Source organism: Linepithema humile, chromosome 6 (genome assembly GCF_040581485.1).
Source record: "Linepithema humile isolate Giens D197 chromosome 6, Lhum_UNIL_v1.0, whole genome shotgun sequence".
Classification (NCBI taxonomy): Eukaryota; Metazoa; Arthropoda; class Insecta; order Hymenoptera; family Formicidae; genus Linepithema; species Linepithema humile.
In genome coordinates, this window is record NC_090133.1 from 21765769 (window position 1) to 21781444 (window position 15676).

General features: G+C 26.7%; 3 protein-coding genes across 23 annotated transcripts in view; all 3 read left to right on the plus strand.

Moving 5' to 3' along the window:
* Positions 1–1227, plus strand: part of LOC105671809 (very long chain fatty acid elongase AAEL008004-like) — a 334136-nt gene extending 332909 nt beyond the window's left edge. For all 20 annotated transcript variants that reach the window (XM_067356999.1, XM_067356996.1, XM_067357004.1 and 17 more), the window contains one exon: positions 439–1227. In XM_067356999.1, coding sequence (XP_067213100.1) covers positions 439–999 — 561 coding nt within the window. In that variant the 3' untranslated portion in view covers positions 1000–1227. The remainder of the gene's footprint in view (positions 1–438) is intronic.
* Positions 1228–6486: 5259 nt separating this feature from the next.
* On the plus strand, positions 6487–10581 carry LOC105671796 (very long chain fatty acid elongase 7-like). 2 transcript variants are annotated; one of them, XM_067357017.1, is made up of 5 exons: positions 6487–6734; positions 7814–8004; positions 8938–9021; positions 9489–9669; positions 10031–10581. In XM_067357017.1, exons 1-5 carry the CDS (start codon positions 6674–6676, stop codon positions 10378–10380), a joined length of 867 nt encoding a protein of 288 aa, XP_067213118.1. In that variant the 5' UTR covers positions 6487–6673; the 3' UTR covers positions 10381–10581. The 2 variants fall into 2 exon arrangements, with proteins under 2 accessions (XP_067213118.1, XP_012221665.2); XM_012366242.2 differs by having other exon boundaries at positions 6489–6734; positions 8938–9018; positions 9486–9669; positions 10031–10576.
* Positions 10582–10654: 73 nt separating this feature from the next.
* Positions 10655–15420, plus strand: LOC105671789 (very long chain fatty acid elongase 7-like). Its single transcript, XM_012366236.2, has 5 exons — positions 10655–12233; positions 13218–13408; positions 13754–13834; positions 14313–14496; positions 14848–15420. Exons 1-5 carry the CDS (start codon positions 12173–12175, stop codon positions 15195–15197), a joined length of 867 nt encoding a protein of 288 aa, XP_012221659.1. The 5' UTR covers positions 10655–12172; the 3' UTR covers positions 15198–15420.
* The last annotated feature ends 256 nt before the right edge of the window (positions 15421–15676 follow it).

The following is a 15676-nucleotide window of genomic DNA, read 5'->3' on the forward strand; positions in this document are numbered from 1 at the left end:
GGCGATAAGATTTTTTAAGAGATTTTAATTTAATTAATTTAAATCTATTTTGAATACATTATTTCAAAATTGCAAAATTTGAAATTTCTGCAGATATAGACAATTAAATTTTATGTAAGAAATTATAAAAGACCTCGAGAAGAATTTCGATAAAAATTATACAAACACGGTATGACAGAAATTATCCCAATTAACATGTCAGACAATTAAGTATAGATTCGTGGTTTTCGTGGTCCGAAAAGTGACAGGACATTCGTGCAATCGCGTCGATTGCCGCAACATGAAACAGGTGTCTGAATTGTGTAAATTCCAAGCCGAGTTCAGATGAAGAAGCAATTCGCTCTCCGCGGAGGAAAAGTTACTTGACGATAATTACAACTGTTACCTCGTTTCGCTTGATTCTCCCATAATTATGACACTCCACACTCCAAATTGCAGATGGCCCGTGCCGTTTATACGTATTTCATATGCAAATTGATCGAATTGCTGGACACGGTGTTCTTCGTGATGCGCAAGAAAGACCGGCAGATCTCGTTCCTGCATCTGTACCATCATTCGATGATGCCGATCTGCGCCTGGATCGGTGCGAAGTTCTTCGCCGGTGGACACCCGACCCTCCTCGGCGTCATCAACTCCTTCATCCACATCTTCATGTACACGTACTATATGCTGGCCGCGTTCGGTCCGCACATGCAGAAGTACCTTTGGTGGAAGAAGCACCTGACCACCATGCAAATCGTGCAGTTTATCATAATATTCTTCCACAATCTCCAGATGCTGTTTACCAACTGCAACTTCCCGAAGCCGCTGTCGTTCCTACTCGTGCTCAATTCCGGCCTGTTTATTTACATGTTCGGATCGTTCTATGTGAAAAATTATATGAAACCGACCGAACGGCGAGAGCGTAAGATCAATAAAATTGTCAATATCGCTACGAATGGCACTATTAACGTTAACGGTTATACGGCTTTCGAGACAGACGGCGGTAAATCCGATTAAAGGATCCATCAGCGACTTTTTCCATCCGTAGGCAATTGCACGAACAAACTTCCATGAGTCTTACGGGAGATTAGTTTGTCAAGAAACAGCTTGACACACATTAGCTTCTGTAACATAGATATATAATAAAACGCCGCTAATGCGATGTTTTCATGAGTCCGACATTATTTCGTCAATATTTCCACAATGTTAGTTACGAAAGTAGGTTAACGCATACCGGTAGAAAAACGTGAAAAGATTGATTCGCCGTACACTTGTGCCGAGAACGAGTGATTGGCAAGCGATCCTTAGCGCTGACACTTCTACCGGATGACGCGCGCAACACACAGAACTTAATTACTACTTTCATAAAATTGGAGACTCTTTGTAACTATGAAAGATGGAGATGCGAAAATATTAACGTTTAATACAATTTATAGCGTCACATAGCTAAGATAAATTTATCAACTTTTATCTTGAGATATAAGAGATTTGTTCTCTTGCTAAAGTAAATTTATCAAATTTTGCTTTAGCCATCTGCAAGATATTCGTTTCAACCATTTTACATTTTTATTATATGTGTGTATGTGCGTTTGTATGTCTAATCAGTTTGGTATTAAACTTTTCTTAATCATATAAAAATAAACAGAAAAATTTATGCAGATAATAAACTTGTATATTATGTATGTAAATTTTTATAAAAATAGTAAAATATAAAAATTTGTACGTTCTTACTGGAAAGTTTTAAAAACAACGCAAAACACAATCGTCATAGTAAATTTTATTAACATTTTAATCGATCGATTTATTAACATTTTGAATATTATAATATAAGATTCCAAATTTGTCAAAAAATCCTTCAAGTTTGTCAACTTAATTTAAAATTCTATGTATATATCCTATTTGCACTATAATTTATATTCACATTATTGAAGTTGTATTATAATTAATTATTGGAGATGTTTTTTAGAGATATCAAATATACATATATATATTATAATGCAACCTCAATAATGTAAATATCAATTGTAATACATATATAATTGTGACATTAAATATTGTAAAAAGCTAGTATACTAAATATGCGTATTTCTAATTTCGATACTTCCCATTTTTCTTCACAAAAAATTTCATAATAAATTTAAAAAAAAATTGCTATGTGTTACCTTTACTACCCAGTTTTCGAAGAATTTTTAAACATTATCAATTTTGGCAAATACAGATAAATTGCTAATTAAATAAACATTAGAAAATTTTATATATTAATTATAATTAATTGAAAATTATATTTATTCATATATTCTTATAACTTATTTTTATTAATAATTTATATAGAGCTTATTATAATTACTATATTATTATTTTATTACTTTTAATAAAATTTTAAAAATTACTAAAATTAAATAATGGATAAAATACTTCCATCGTAATTATACTTCTTGATTGCACGTACATCAAATGTCTCGCAAATCACAATTGCGTCGTAATTGAAAGTGACAATATATATATATATTCTGATTTTAAATCTTACTAAAGATAAGAATTATTTTAGTAAAATAATATTTAATTTTTTTCTATTGAAATAATTTTGTTTTGCACATTTGCATTGTTATTTATTTCAAAAATGATCAAATTTTGTAAATTTTTTATTTTTTTAATTAATTTTTTTTTATAAATTTATAATGTTATAATGTAATCTCTAATCAATTGCATGGAAGGTGAAACAGAAGCACTGCGCTGTTAAAAAAAAGATACTTAAAAAATCTTGAAAATTTGTTATACAATAGACGGTAGACTGAAAAAGAAATTATATAATAATATAATAGATATACATTTAAAAAAGTACGTTCCAAAACTACTCATACACAGGGTCGCCGCAAGCAGGTGTGCAAGTTGTATATTGCACAAAGGTGCATTAACAAGGGGGGCGCCAAATTAATTTTTAAAAATCACTTCTTCATTCAAACACCAATTGCGTGTGCTTGCTTCTGTCAGACAACTTCATATCTATATATCAATACTATATATCAATTTAGACAAACCGTATTAAATCTATTTCTTGTAAATATTTCAAATTAATTTTTGAAAAAATTTTAAGAAATGCTACACATTCTAAAATTATAAACTATTTAAAATGAAAATTTTTTACTTTAGAAACTTAGATTCAACAAAAAATTTTTTATACGTTTACTACGTCATATTTTTATCAATGGAATAATAAATTATTCAATAATACTAGAAAATAACGAGCCGAGCTGGGGGCAAAGACTCCTTTTTATTTATTAATAATATTATATCTCCACAAACGTTTCGATCATTCGGGTTGTAGTCATCCTCAGTATATTAATTTACAATACCATTAAAATTATCCTATTCATTATTCTTACATACTATTTGTTTATACAAGTTAGTCCATCAATTGTATACAGATTTACATTAAAATTATAAATTTTATCGTTTACAGTCCTGCTATTAAAATCTACTATGTACTCCATTTTCGTCTTTGTAATTTTGATTCTTGTCAATTCATCAATCCAGATCTTTTTCTACTGATGAATTGAAAAAAATCAAAATTACAAAGACGGAAATGGAGTACACAGTAGATTTTAATAGTAAAACTGTAGATGATAAAATTTATAATTTTAATGTAAATCTGTATACAATTAATGGACTAACTTGTATAAACAAATAGTATGTAAAAATAATAAATAGGATAATTTTAATGGTATTGTAAATTAACACATTGAGGATGACCACAACCCGAATGGTTTGTTCGAAACGTTTGTGGAAATATATTATTAATAAATAAAAAGGAGCAATTGCACCCAGCTCGGCTCGTAATAGCTTTTATTTTCTAGTATTATTGAATAATAATAAAAAAATCGTAATTTAACATTTTACTTATAATAAATTATTATTACATAATCCAGCGAACAAAAGTATAGGAGGTCATGGCTTTAAGACTCGCTGAAGCCTTCACTTCCGATTTATACACTGACTTAGTTATCCACATCAATCATTAACGACAAATATTTGTTCTTTGTTATTTTGACAAACAATATCAAAGAAAACGTATTAAGTTTGAAATTCCATAGAGAAACAAATGTATTATCAGAACAATAATTCTTAGTTGAAAAATAAATTTCCTGAAACAATTTTTATGTTTTCTTGTTATATCGAATATGTGCGATAAATAATTACTTGATGAAGATGGTTAACATAGCTAAAAATAACTAATTAGTAAAATGTTATTTCTTTAATTCCGATATTTATATGTTGGAGAACATACTTTTTTAATATTAGCAAATTTATATAACTTAAAATACTAGGCCGCACATGCGCGCACCATTAATTTGTTATTAGTAAGAAATTTTCTATAGCTATCGAAAATTTCATATTCTCTTACTACGTTCTTTTTTTTTATGTATATTGCATAATTCTATATACATATACGAAGTTTAACCAATATTTGTTAATTTATTTGGCATTTTTACAATTTATTGTATGATATAACAAAAAAAGAGACTTAATTACACGAATATATTAATATTAAATTAACCGTACGGACATTGTTAATTTTAAAGTATTTCATTATGAAACTACTGATATATATATATAATAAGATTCAATAACATTGACCGACATAACGATACAATGTACGCATCTTTAATCCAAGCAACTGTTTTTAACATTTTGCTAACCAATCGACGAAATCTCTCTGTTTTAAAACAATTTTATTATAACAATTTTGGTTTTTTATACAATTATATGTTTAAAAAGCAAATTTTTGTTTATTACATATATAATAGCTTAATTTTATTCTATAAATTATTCCATTATTTTAATATCCATACACATGTGGCTTTTAACAATTTAAAATGCAACAATTTAAGATGCAAGATGCAATAATAGAAAATGTATATAAATAAATATGTAGAACAGGAAATTTTTTTTTAGCAATTTACGCATTTGATTATTATGCGTTACACTCAAGTAGTAAGGGATAAACAAACACCATTGAATATCAGTCGTAGATAAATAAACAATTTTTATGCAAAAATTTTATCCTGCGATTACACAGAAACACAACAGTGTCGCAGCTATCATACGTCTTTTCTGATATGTCGGTCATGACGCAATTATTTATTTTCTTGTTTTTAATGTCACATGTCTCAGCATTACGAACACAATTATATTATAACTAGCCACAATCAGTTGTATGGAAGATGAAACCGAAGCACTGTACTATGTTAAAAAAAGATTAAAGACTTAAAAAATTTAGAAAATTTCCTATATAAGATTGTAGACTGAAAAAGAATTATATAATAATATAATAGATATACATTTTTAAAAATACTTTCTAAAACTATTCATACACAGGATTGCCACAAACCGGTGTATAAATTGAGCGTTACACAAAAACACATTAACATGAGGAACGCCAGATTAAATTTTAAAAATCATTTTTCCATTTCTAACACCAATTGTATATGCTTGTATCTGTAAGATATAACTTCTTTTGAAACAAGTACTGTATATCAATTTAGAAAAACCGTATCGTGAAATCCAAGACCATTGGTTGAATGAAAAAATAATTGTCTATTTCTCGGCGCCTCTAAAATCTTTCTATACGCACAGAGCTGTGCTGAATCATTTTAGTACTAGGAGTAAAAATATAAAAATATGCCCACTCTAAAGTTATTTAAACAAATTATTTTAAAAAATGTTTTAATAAAAATGTATTCCTGCTTTTTCATTAAATAAAAACATTAATAAGGATGGGCATCAAAATCTCCTTTGCATAAAAGTACCTTATATGCCCAGCAGCGGCCCTGTTCACACAGTATGTATAATATCTTAGAAATAATTTCGTATAATTATTAATAAATTATGATACTTGAAAAGTAATATTAATGAGAAAAAATATTCATTACTAACATAGCTTTCATATATAACAGCGCTCGGAAATAGTTGCACATTTCGAGCCGATTCAGGAGACGATGCCTCCTGTTTCCCAACTACCGCCCGGCCGCTGGCGGCCGAGCCGCCGATAGCTCTGGCGCAGGAGCGTTTTATATAAGAAATAGGCTGGGTTGTTGAGGCACCTCTCAGAAAATAGTAATATTTTCTTTGCTACATAAATAATGTTTATTTTCATTAATAATTAAATATATATATATATATTATGTATTAATGAAAATAAACATTATTTATGTAGTGAAGAAAATGTTACGATTTCCTAAGAGATGCCTAAACAATTCAGCCTATTTCTAATATAAAACGCTCCTGAGCCAGAGCTATCGGCGGCTCGGCCGCAGCGGCCGGGCGGTAGTGGGGGAACAGGAGGCGTCGTCTCCTGAATCGCTCGAAATGTACAACTAATTCCGAGCGTTGATATATAATATCGCTTTTGTATGCGGACTTTATTATTTATGTAAATATAAGACGTCACTAAGCAAATGATAATGAGCGATAATGAGAAGGAAATTGATAACGTATGACAAAGGAAAAAGAAGTTTCGCAATTGATTCAGACGTTTCATGACGACTAGTTCTATCTACAGAATTTACAGAAAGTGAGACTAGTAAAGACGTGTCTAAGAAGAGAGAGACTAACTAGAAAGGGACAAATTTAATTGTGTGACAATTTTTTTGAAAAAGTAGAATAACATCGAAATTTAACTCATATCTTTATCATGGCTACAATCATACGTAAGATCGTAAAGTGGTATATTCTTATGAATGAAGATTGGCCGGGTAAGTTGTTTTATTAAGCAAACATTATTATTTATTTGTTATTATTATTTATTAAATTTATTATTATTTAACTTATTATTTTACTAAATTAATCTATCTTACTTACATTAAGTTTATTTCATAACAAAATATTGTAAAGTATGAGAGAGAGAGAGAGAGAGAATATAAAACAGAAATGTTAAAAATAAATTAATTAAAAATTTTAATTAAACAATTTAAATCTTGTTTGTACTAAATTAAATATATATAAATTTTTTAACAATTTTATTAGTCTTTTAGCAGTAAAAATTTTAAATATGTATATTTGTTATTTTTAAACTGCAATACAAATTCAAAAAATTACACACAAAATTAATCATGTAATTATTATATCATACATACAGGGTATCCCCATGTGTAAGAAAACACATAGTTGCTTTTAAGAAAAAATATGTAATTTGCAATATGCAGCTGTATACTTTCTTTTAAAAGCAACTATGTGTTTTTTTTTTATACCATATGATTCGTCTTATTATTTTGTGCATAGAAGTATTAAGGTAAGATTCCCGAAAACTGAATGTTTTACAAAATATTTTCTATTTTATGTCAAAATACTGTAACCTATAAGCCTCATAACTCGAAAAGTATTTAATTAAAAATAACTTCATTATAGTGTTTTGAAAAGCTCTTGACACCAGCTATTAAATTCTGAAATAAAAATAGGGTATTTCATTTAAAAAAACAAAGTTGACCTCTATACGACCTTAGCACGTACACTCTAGATTAAACCAATGTCATCATTGGATGTCCCCCTATGAAACCTACAACTTTGGTTTAAAACATTTTTATCTAAAACGTTTTTTTAAAAAGATATTTTAATGATATTTTTTAAATGGAACATGTATATAGTTATTACATAACTACAGTACTCACTATTTGTTGCATTATTGTACAAGTTACTAATGCATTCAGAGCTAAAAATGTTTAAAACTATTACTATTTGTCAGTAATTTTAATTAAGTTTATAATAATGGAGAAATAATTTTATTTATCACAATAGTTTATATTTACTTTTTATTGGTGTTAATATTTTTTACAAGATCCACGAAACAACGATCGTTTCATGCTGAGCTCACCATGGCCTGGTCTGACTCTTCTTGGGTTTTATTTGTATTTCGTACTTAATTTTGGACCAAAATTTATGGCAAAAAGACAACCTTTTAAATTAGACAGAATAATGCAATTATATAATATTTTTCAAGTTCTAATAAATGCATACATATTTTACAACGTAAGTCACATTTTTAATTCTTCAATTTCTAATCTTCTACAAAAGATATAAAGACAGAACAGATTGTGTAACATTTACAGTTTTGTATATAACATTTTGAAACTTATGTAAATTAATGAAAAACAATATACTACAAATTTTGTAAATTTTGCAAATTATATATTATGTTTAAGTTTTAAAATAGCAATGGTAATGCTTAAAAATTCAAAGTAGGTATTTCTTCATACCAAAAATTACTTCTTGCGCGAGCAATAATACAACAATGAACAAATAGTTCAACTGAATATTAATTATTAATAAAAATTATTCTGTCGAACTATTAAAATAAGATTAAAAGAGCTAGAGGAGCCAAACACTAAGTCTTAGTGCGAAATAAATATGTTGCATTATGAAAACATTGAATACAGACGTTTAGGCCTGTCATCAGGCCATCTTTAGTGTCGAAAAATAAATAAGTTTAACATGGAAGCAAATAAATCATTACAATAAGTAGTATTATAAAACGCTGTAAAGTATATAAAATAAATTGTGTTTTAAAACGAGTATGATTGAACGCAATAGATCGCTTACCTCGTGTTAAATATAGAAGGTAGAAGAGTTCAAATTATACTGCTGAATGCCATAGAACAAAGTAAACTCGTCGTAATATTAGAACACTTACAGAAAACATTTTGACCAGTTATAAACATTTGTTCCATATCGCTATCATCTAAGAATGGAAGAGGTAAATATACGTGTTGTTCGATTGAAAGTTAAAACGTTAATGTTCTTAACGAGAAGAATGTTTTCGTTACGAGAACACTAATTGTGAGACTTAGCGTTTGGCTCCTCTAGCTCTTTTAATCTTATTTTGATTTTTCAATCTGTAGAGCTTTATTAATTTTAATTAGAACTATTAAAATGTTTTTTTTTTATTAAAATTATACATTTTAGGCCTTAACTTTGGGATGGTTACGCGATTATAGTTATTTTTGCGCACCCGTCGATTACTCTTATACACCAAGGGCCATAGAGGTAATTAAAAAATTCTAATTAATTTCTAAATTGATTCTTTGACTAGAAATATTCAATATCAAATAAACAAATTATATATAAATCAAGTATTATACATTATGTATAAATTTATAATGGTAGACTGCAATACTATTGCTACAATATATTATTTGTACAAATTTATTAAAGAATAACATGTTTTGTTATTCTCAGTCTATTTTTGCCTATAAGCAATAATAGGCGATCAAAGTTCAGATTACTAGTTTTTTTACACGTAATAAAAAGGACAATAAAATAATACATATATATAATTTAAAACTTTATAAATTTAAAATATCTATAACTTTCAACTCAGCATATTAATATTCTATTTTAATAATTATTACATTATTATTTTATTTTTATATCTTATATAAAAATAAGAGACTTGTGATATACGAATAAAAATTAATAAATCAATATTTGTTACATATTTGACTATAAAATAGATGGCCAGAATGGTCTGGATATATTTCCTGGTCAAGATTCTAGATTTGCTAGACACAGTTTTTTTCGTACTCAGAAAAAAGCAAAGTCAAGTAACTTTTCTGCACGTATATCACCACGCTCTTATGGTATTGGCTTGTTGGGTTTGCGCAAGGTATTTCCCTGGTGGTCATCCGACTTTTGCAGGTATGTATGTAAAATTGGTAATATTGATTTATACAGATTAATAATTTTTGAGTTAACAACGTTTACTTTGTAATTAGCTTAGCAATAAACTTAGCAATAAATATAATAGCAAGATAACAAGCTTTACTTTTTTTTACTTCCGTAAAAACTGTAATTATAACAAGCATAAGTAAAAATTAAGTATATATATTTATCAATTTTAAATATATATTCGAAACAGACAGGCACCAATAAAGTTAAAAAAAATACAAATAAAGTATAAAAAAAACCTTAATATAAATCAGTAAAAACATTTTTATTTTTATCTAATTGTTATATAATTTCATAATAATTACTCTATTATTATAATATTTTATTTCAGGACTGCTCAATACAGTCATTCATATGATAATGTACACATATTACCTGTTGACATCCATGAAGATAAACACAAACTCGTGGAAGAAACATATCACTCAGTTGCAACTGGTGCAATTTTTACTGGTTGGTTTTCATAACATACAATTATTATGGGTAGAAGATTGTGGCTTCCCGTTATGGGCGGCATTATTACAAGCACCAAACCATTTGTTTATAATAATATTATTTGGAGACTTTTATTATAAAACATACATAAAGAAAAAAACTGGAATCAAAACAATGCCGATAAAAACGATAACAAAAGAAGAACTTTTTACTGAAATTTCCAATAAGAAACCAAAAATATTATAAATTTAGACCACAATGTTCAGTCTAATGTTTGATCTTTTTCTGCCTATATTTTATATTTAGTATTTATGCAAAAGTTCCTTAGAATTAAACATTTATTTATTTTTATTAAAATAATTAAAATTTTTGTTTTTTGTTTACTAAAATAATTCGTGTTTTGTTTATCAAAATTTTTTTCGTGCTGTGAACATTAGCTTGACGATGCAGAAAAAAAATATCATTAAAAAGCTATTATTTTGTTTTTGGATTTTATCTTTTATCTTAAAGATATATATAGATATATACGAGAAGTTATGTGCAATTAAAAGCTATTCTAGTTTTTATGTCTTTTCTAATTGTTAAGTAAATAAATTTTTCCTAATACAGACTAAATTTAAAATGTGTAATGTCAAGGTTGATGCAAAATAGAAAGAGATTTATAATATTATTTATTGTAAATATTTTAAACTAGTTTTCGAAAAAATTTTGAGAACTGCTACACATTTTCAAATTATAAATTATTTCAAATGCAAATTTTTTGTGATTTGGAAACTTAGATTTAACAAAAAGTTTTTTATACGTTTACTACGCAATATTTTTAACAATGGAATAATAAATTATTATTGCATAATCCAACGAACGAAGGCATAAGAGGTCATGGCTTTAAGACTCGCTAAAGCCCTCACTTCCGATTAATACACAGACTTTTAATTATCCACATCAATCATTAACGACAAATATTTGTTCTTTGTTATTTTGACAAACAATATCAAAGAAAACGTATCAAGTTTGAAATTCCATAGAGAAACAAATGTATTATCAGAACAATAATTTTTAGTTGAAAAATAAATTTCCTGAAACAATTTTTATGTTTTCTTGTTATATCGAATATGTGCGATAAATAATTACTTGAAGAAGATGGTTAACATAGCTAAATATAATTAATTAATAAAATGTTATTTCTTTAGTTTAGATATTTATATGTTGGAGAGCATACTTCTGTAATATTAGCAAATTTATATACGTTAAAATACTAAGCCACACGCGAGCACCATTTTTTCTCATTATGTAATAATTTATATTTTTAAATTGTCAACGCGATCGTCGAATACCAACGAATATCAGTAGCAGACTGATGAGCAAACAGTTTTTATGCATTAATTTTATCCTATGATTACACAGAAACATGATGACAACCATAAAAATGTGCCAAACCATTTTAGTACTATGACTAAAAATTAAAAGTTTCGCCTTCTCTAAAGTTATTTAAACAAACTAAAAGTTTGAAAAATATCTTAATAAAAATGCACTTTTGTTTTTTTATTGAAATTGTTAATAATAAAAATATTAATGGGAAGATGGGCATCAAAATCTTCTTTGCACGAAGGCATCTTATATGCCAGCAGTGGTCCTGTTCACACTGCATGTATCTGAGAAAAAGTTTCGTATAATTATTAATAAATTATGATACTTGAAAAGTAACATTAATTAGAAAAAATAATCATTAATAATATAGCTTTCATATATTTATAATATTGTTTTTGTATGCGGTCTTTATGATTTATGTAAATATAATGCGTTCATAAACGTAAATGATAATGAGCAATGATGAGAAGGAAATTTATAACGCATGACAGAGGAAATAGGAGTTTTGCAGTTCATTCAGACGTTTCATAACAACTAGTTGCACAAAAATTTACAAAAAGAGAGACTAGTTAAAACGTATCTAAGACTAGCTAGAACGGGACAAATTTAATTGTATGACAATTTTTTCGAAAAAGTAGAATAGCATCGAAATTTAACTCATATTTTTGTCATGGCTACAAGCATACGTGAAATCGTAAAATGGTATATTATTATTAATGAAGACTGGTCGGGTAAGTTATTTTATAAAATTAACTTATTATTTATTTCTTATTAGTTTTATTAAGACTCCTGGGTACTCGCCGAGGTCATGTTGGATCGTGACGTCTGAAGCGAGAAATGACACGTTAGAATTCTTGCGTCATTCTTACGATACGATTCATTTTACGGTTATTTTTTTAACTGTTAAGGGAAAAGCATAGTTTTCGGACAATTTTACAAGTGTGCTAAAGCGATCTATAACGTTATTTTATCAAAATATCTTTTTATTTAAAAATGGCAAGAATTCTCAGCATGTAATTCCTCGCCTCTAACGCCACGATTGCCAACATGGCCACGGCGAGCTCAGGAGTTTTAAAGTTATTATTATTTAACTTATTACTAAATTAACCTGTCTTACTTGCATTAAGTTTATCTTATAAGAAAATATTGTAAAGTATGAGAAAGAGAGAGAGAGAGAGAGAGAGAGAGAGAGAGAGAGAGAGAGAGAGAGAATATGAAACAGAGAGAGATGTTAAAAATAAATTAAAGAGACATTAAGTTCTATTTGAAAAATAAATTAATTAAAATTTTTAATTAAACAATTTAAACCTTGTTTGTACTAAATTAAAATGTAAGTTTTTTAATAAACTTATCAGTCTTTTAGCAATAAAAATTTTAAATATGTATATTTGTTATTTTTAAATTGCAATATAAATTCAAAAAAATTACACACAAAATTAATCATGTAATTATTATATAATACATATTGTTTCGATTCTAAGTAATAGAATGGTAGAAACGTTTTTCCGCGGGTGCAACAATATATAGTTATTACATAACTACAGTACTCACTATTTGTTGCATTATTGTACAAGTTACTAATGCATTCAGAGTTAAAAATGTTTAAAATTACTATTTGTCAGTAATTTTAATTAAGTTTATAACAATGGAGAAATAATTTTATTTATCACAATAATTTATATTTATTTTTTATTTAACTTAATATTTTTTGCAAGATACACGTAACAACGAGCGATTCCTGTTGAATTCACCATGGCCTAGTCTGACTCTTCTTGGACTTTATACATATTTTATATATGATTTTGGACCAAGATTTATGGCAAAAAGACAACCTTTTAAATTGGACAGAATAATACAATTATATAATATTTTTCAAGTTCTAATAAATGCATACATATGTTACAAAGTAAGTCACATTTTTCTTCAATCTTCATCTTCAATTTCTAATCTTCTATAAAGATATAAAGACAAAACAGATTGTGTACCATTTACAGTTTTGTATATAACATTTTGAAACTTATGTAAATTAATGGAAAATGATATACTACAAATTCTGTAAATTTTGCAAATTATATATTATATTTAAGTTTTAAGATAGCAATGGTAATGGTTAAAATTCCAGAGTAGGCATTTCTCTGTATCAAAAATTGATTTTTGCGTGAGGAATAGTTTAACTGCATATCAATTATTAATTGAAATTATTCCGTATATAGCGATTAAAATATTTTTTTATTAAAATTATACATTTCAGATTTTGGATTTAGGATGGTTACGCGGTTATAATTTTTTTTGCGAACCCGTCGATTATTCTTATACACCAAAAACCATAGAGGTAATTAAAAAATTCTAATTAATTTCTAACTTAATTTTTTGACTAGAAGTATTAAATATCAAATAAATAAATTATATATAAATCAAGTATTATACATTAACTAGAAATTTATAATGGCAGACTGCACTATTTTTATAATATATTATTTGTACAAATTTATTAAAGAATAACATGTTTTGTTATTCTGAGTCTATTTTCAACCTATAAGCAATAATAGGCGAACAAAGATCAGATTACTAGTTTTTTGCACGTAATATAAAAGGGACAACAAATTAATACATATATATAATTTAAAAATTTATAAATTTAAGATATCTAAATATAAAATTTATAACATTTAATTCAAGGTATTAATATTGTATTTTAGTTATTATTACATTATTATTTCCCTTTTTACATTACATAAAAATAAGAAACTTGTAATATACAAATAAAAATTAATAAATCAATATTTGTTACATATTCGACTATAAAATAGATAGCCAGAGTGCTTTGGATATATTTCCTGGTCAAGGTTATAGATTTGTTAGACACAATTTTTTTCATACTCAGAAAAAAGCAAAATCAAGTAACTTTTCTTCACGTATATCATCACGGTGGTATGGTAATACTTTGTTGGCTAGTCGCAAAATTCATACCTGGTGGTCATGTAACTTTTACAGGTATGTATGTAAAATTGGTAATATTGATTTATACAGATTAATAATTTTCGAGTTAACAATTTTTATTTTTTAATTAGTTTTGCAATGAACTTAATAAATATAACAGCAAGATAACAAATTTTATTTGTTTTTATCTTGTGTAAAATCTATATTTATAACAAGTACGAATAAGAATTAAATATATATATTTATGAATTTTAAACATATATTTGAAGCAGGCACCAATCAAGTTTAAAAAAATACAAATAAAGTATACACACAGAAAAATCTTAATATAAATTATTTTTATTTTTATGTAATTGTTATATAATTTTGCGATAATTACTCGATTATTATAATATTTTATTTCAGTAATGCTCAATACATTCGTTCATTCAGTAATGTACGCGTATTATCTGTTGGCATCTATGAAGATAAGCACAAACTCGTGGAAGAAATATATCACTCAGTTGCAACTAGTGCAATTTTTTCTGGTTGGTGTTCATGACATGCAATTATTCTGGGTGGAAAATTGTGACGTCTCAGTATGGGTGGCGTATATTATAGTACCACAGAATGTGTTCATAATAATATTATTTGGAGATTTTTATTATAAAACATACATAAAGAAAAAAACTGGAATCAAAACAATGCCGATAAAAACGATAACAAAAGAAGAACTTTTTACTGAAATTTCCAATAAGAAACCAAAAATGTTATAAATTTAGACCACAATGTTCAGTCTAATGTTTGATCTTTTTCTGGCTATATTTTATATTTGGTATTTATGCAAATGTTCCTTAGAATTAAACATTCATTTATTTTTATTAAAATAATTAAAATTTGAATGTTTTGTTTATTAAAATAATTCGATAATTCTTTTGTGTTTTAAACATTAACTTGATAATACAGAGAAAATATCAATAAAGTATCGATAAAATATCAATAAATATGTATCATTTTATTTTTGAACTTTATCTCTTTAGCTTAAAATTTATAATAAATATTTATATCTACAGATATACACAAGAAGTTATGTGCAATTATAGACTATTCTAGTTTTTATAATGTCTGTTCTAATTTTCAAGCAATAAATTTTTTCTAAGACAGAAAAATTGAGTTTTAAAACAATTTTTATCATTAACTATTTTATAAAAATATTCTAAAATATATTTAATGTTTCCATAATAATATATAAATA

Excerpts from the sequence above, each read along its gene's own strand:
- LOC105671789 (XM_012366236.2), top strand. The coding sequence starts at position 12,173 with ATGGCTACAAGCATACGTGAAATCGTAAAATGGTATATTATTATTAAT. Across the intron at positions 13,835-14,312 it reads ATACACCAAAAACCATAGAG|ATAGCCAGAGTGCTTTGGAT; the intron begins GTAATTAAAAAA and ends ACTATAAAATAG. Across the intron at positions 14,497-14,847 it reads TGGTCATGTAACTTTTACAG|TAATGCTCAATACATTCGTT; the intron begins GTATGTATGTAA and ends ATTTTATTTCAG.
- LOC105671796 (XM_067357017.1), top strand. The coding sequence starts at position 6,674 with ATGGCTACAATCATACGTAAGATCGTAAAGTGGTATATTCTTATGAAT. Across the intron at positions 6,735-7,813 it reads TATGAATGAAGATTGGCCGG|ATCCACGAAACAACGATCGT; the intron begins GTAAGTTGTTTT and ends ATTTTTTACAAG. Across the intron at positions 9,022-9,488 it reads CACCAAGGGCCATAGAGGTA|GCCAGAATGGTCTGGATATA; the intron begins ATTAAAAAATTC and ends ATAAAATAGATG.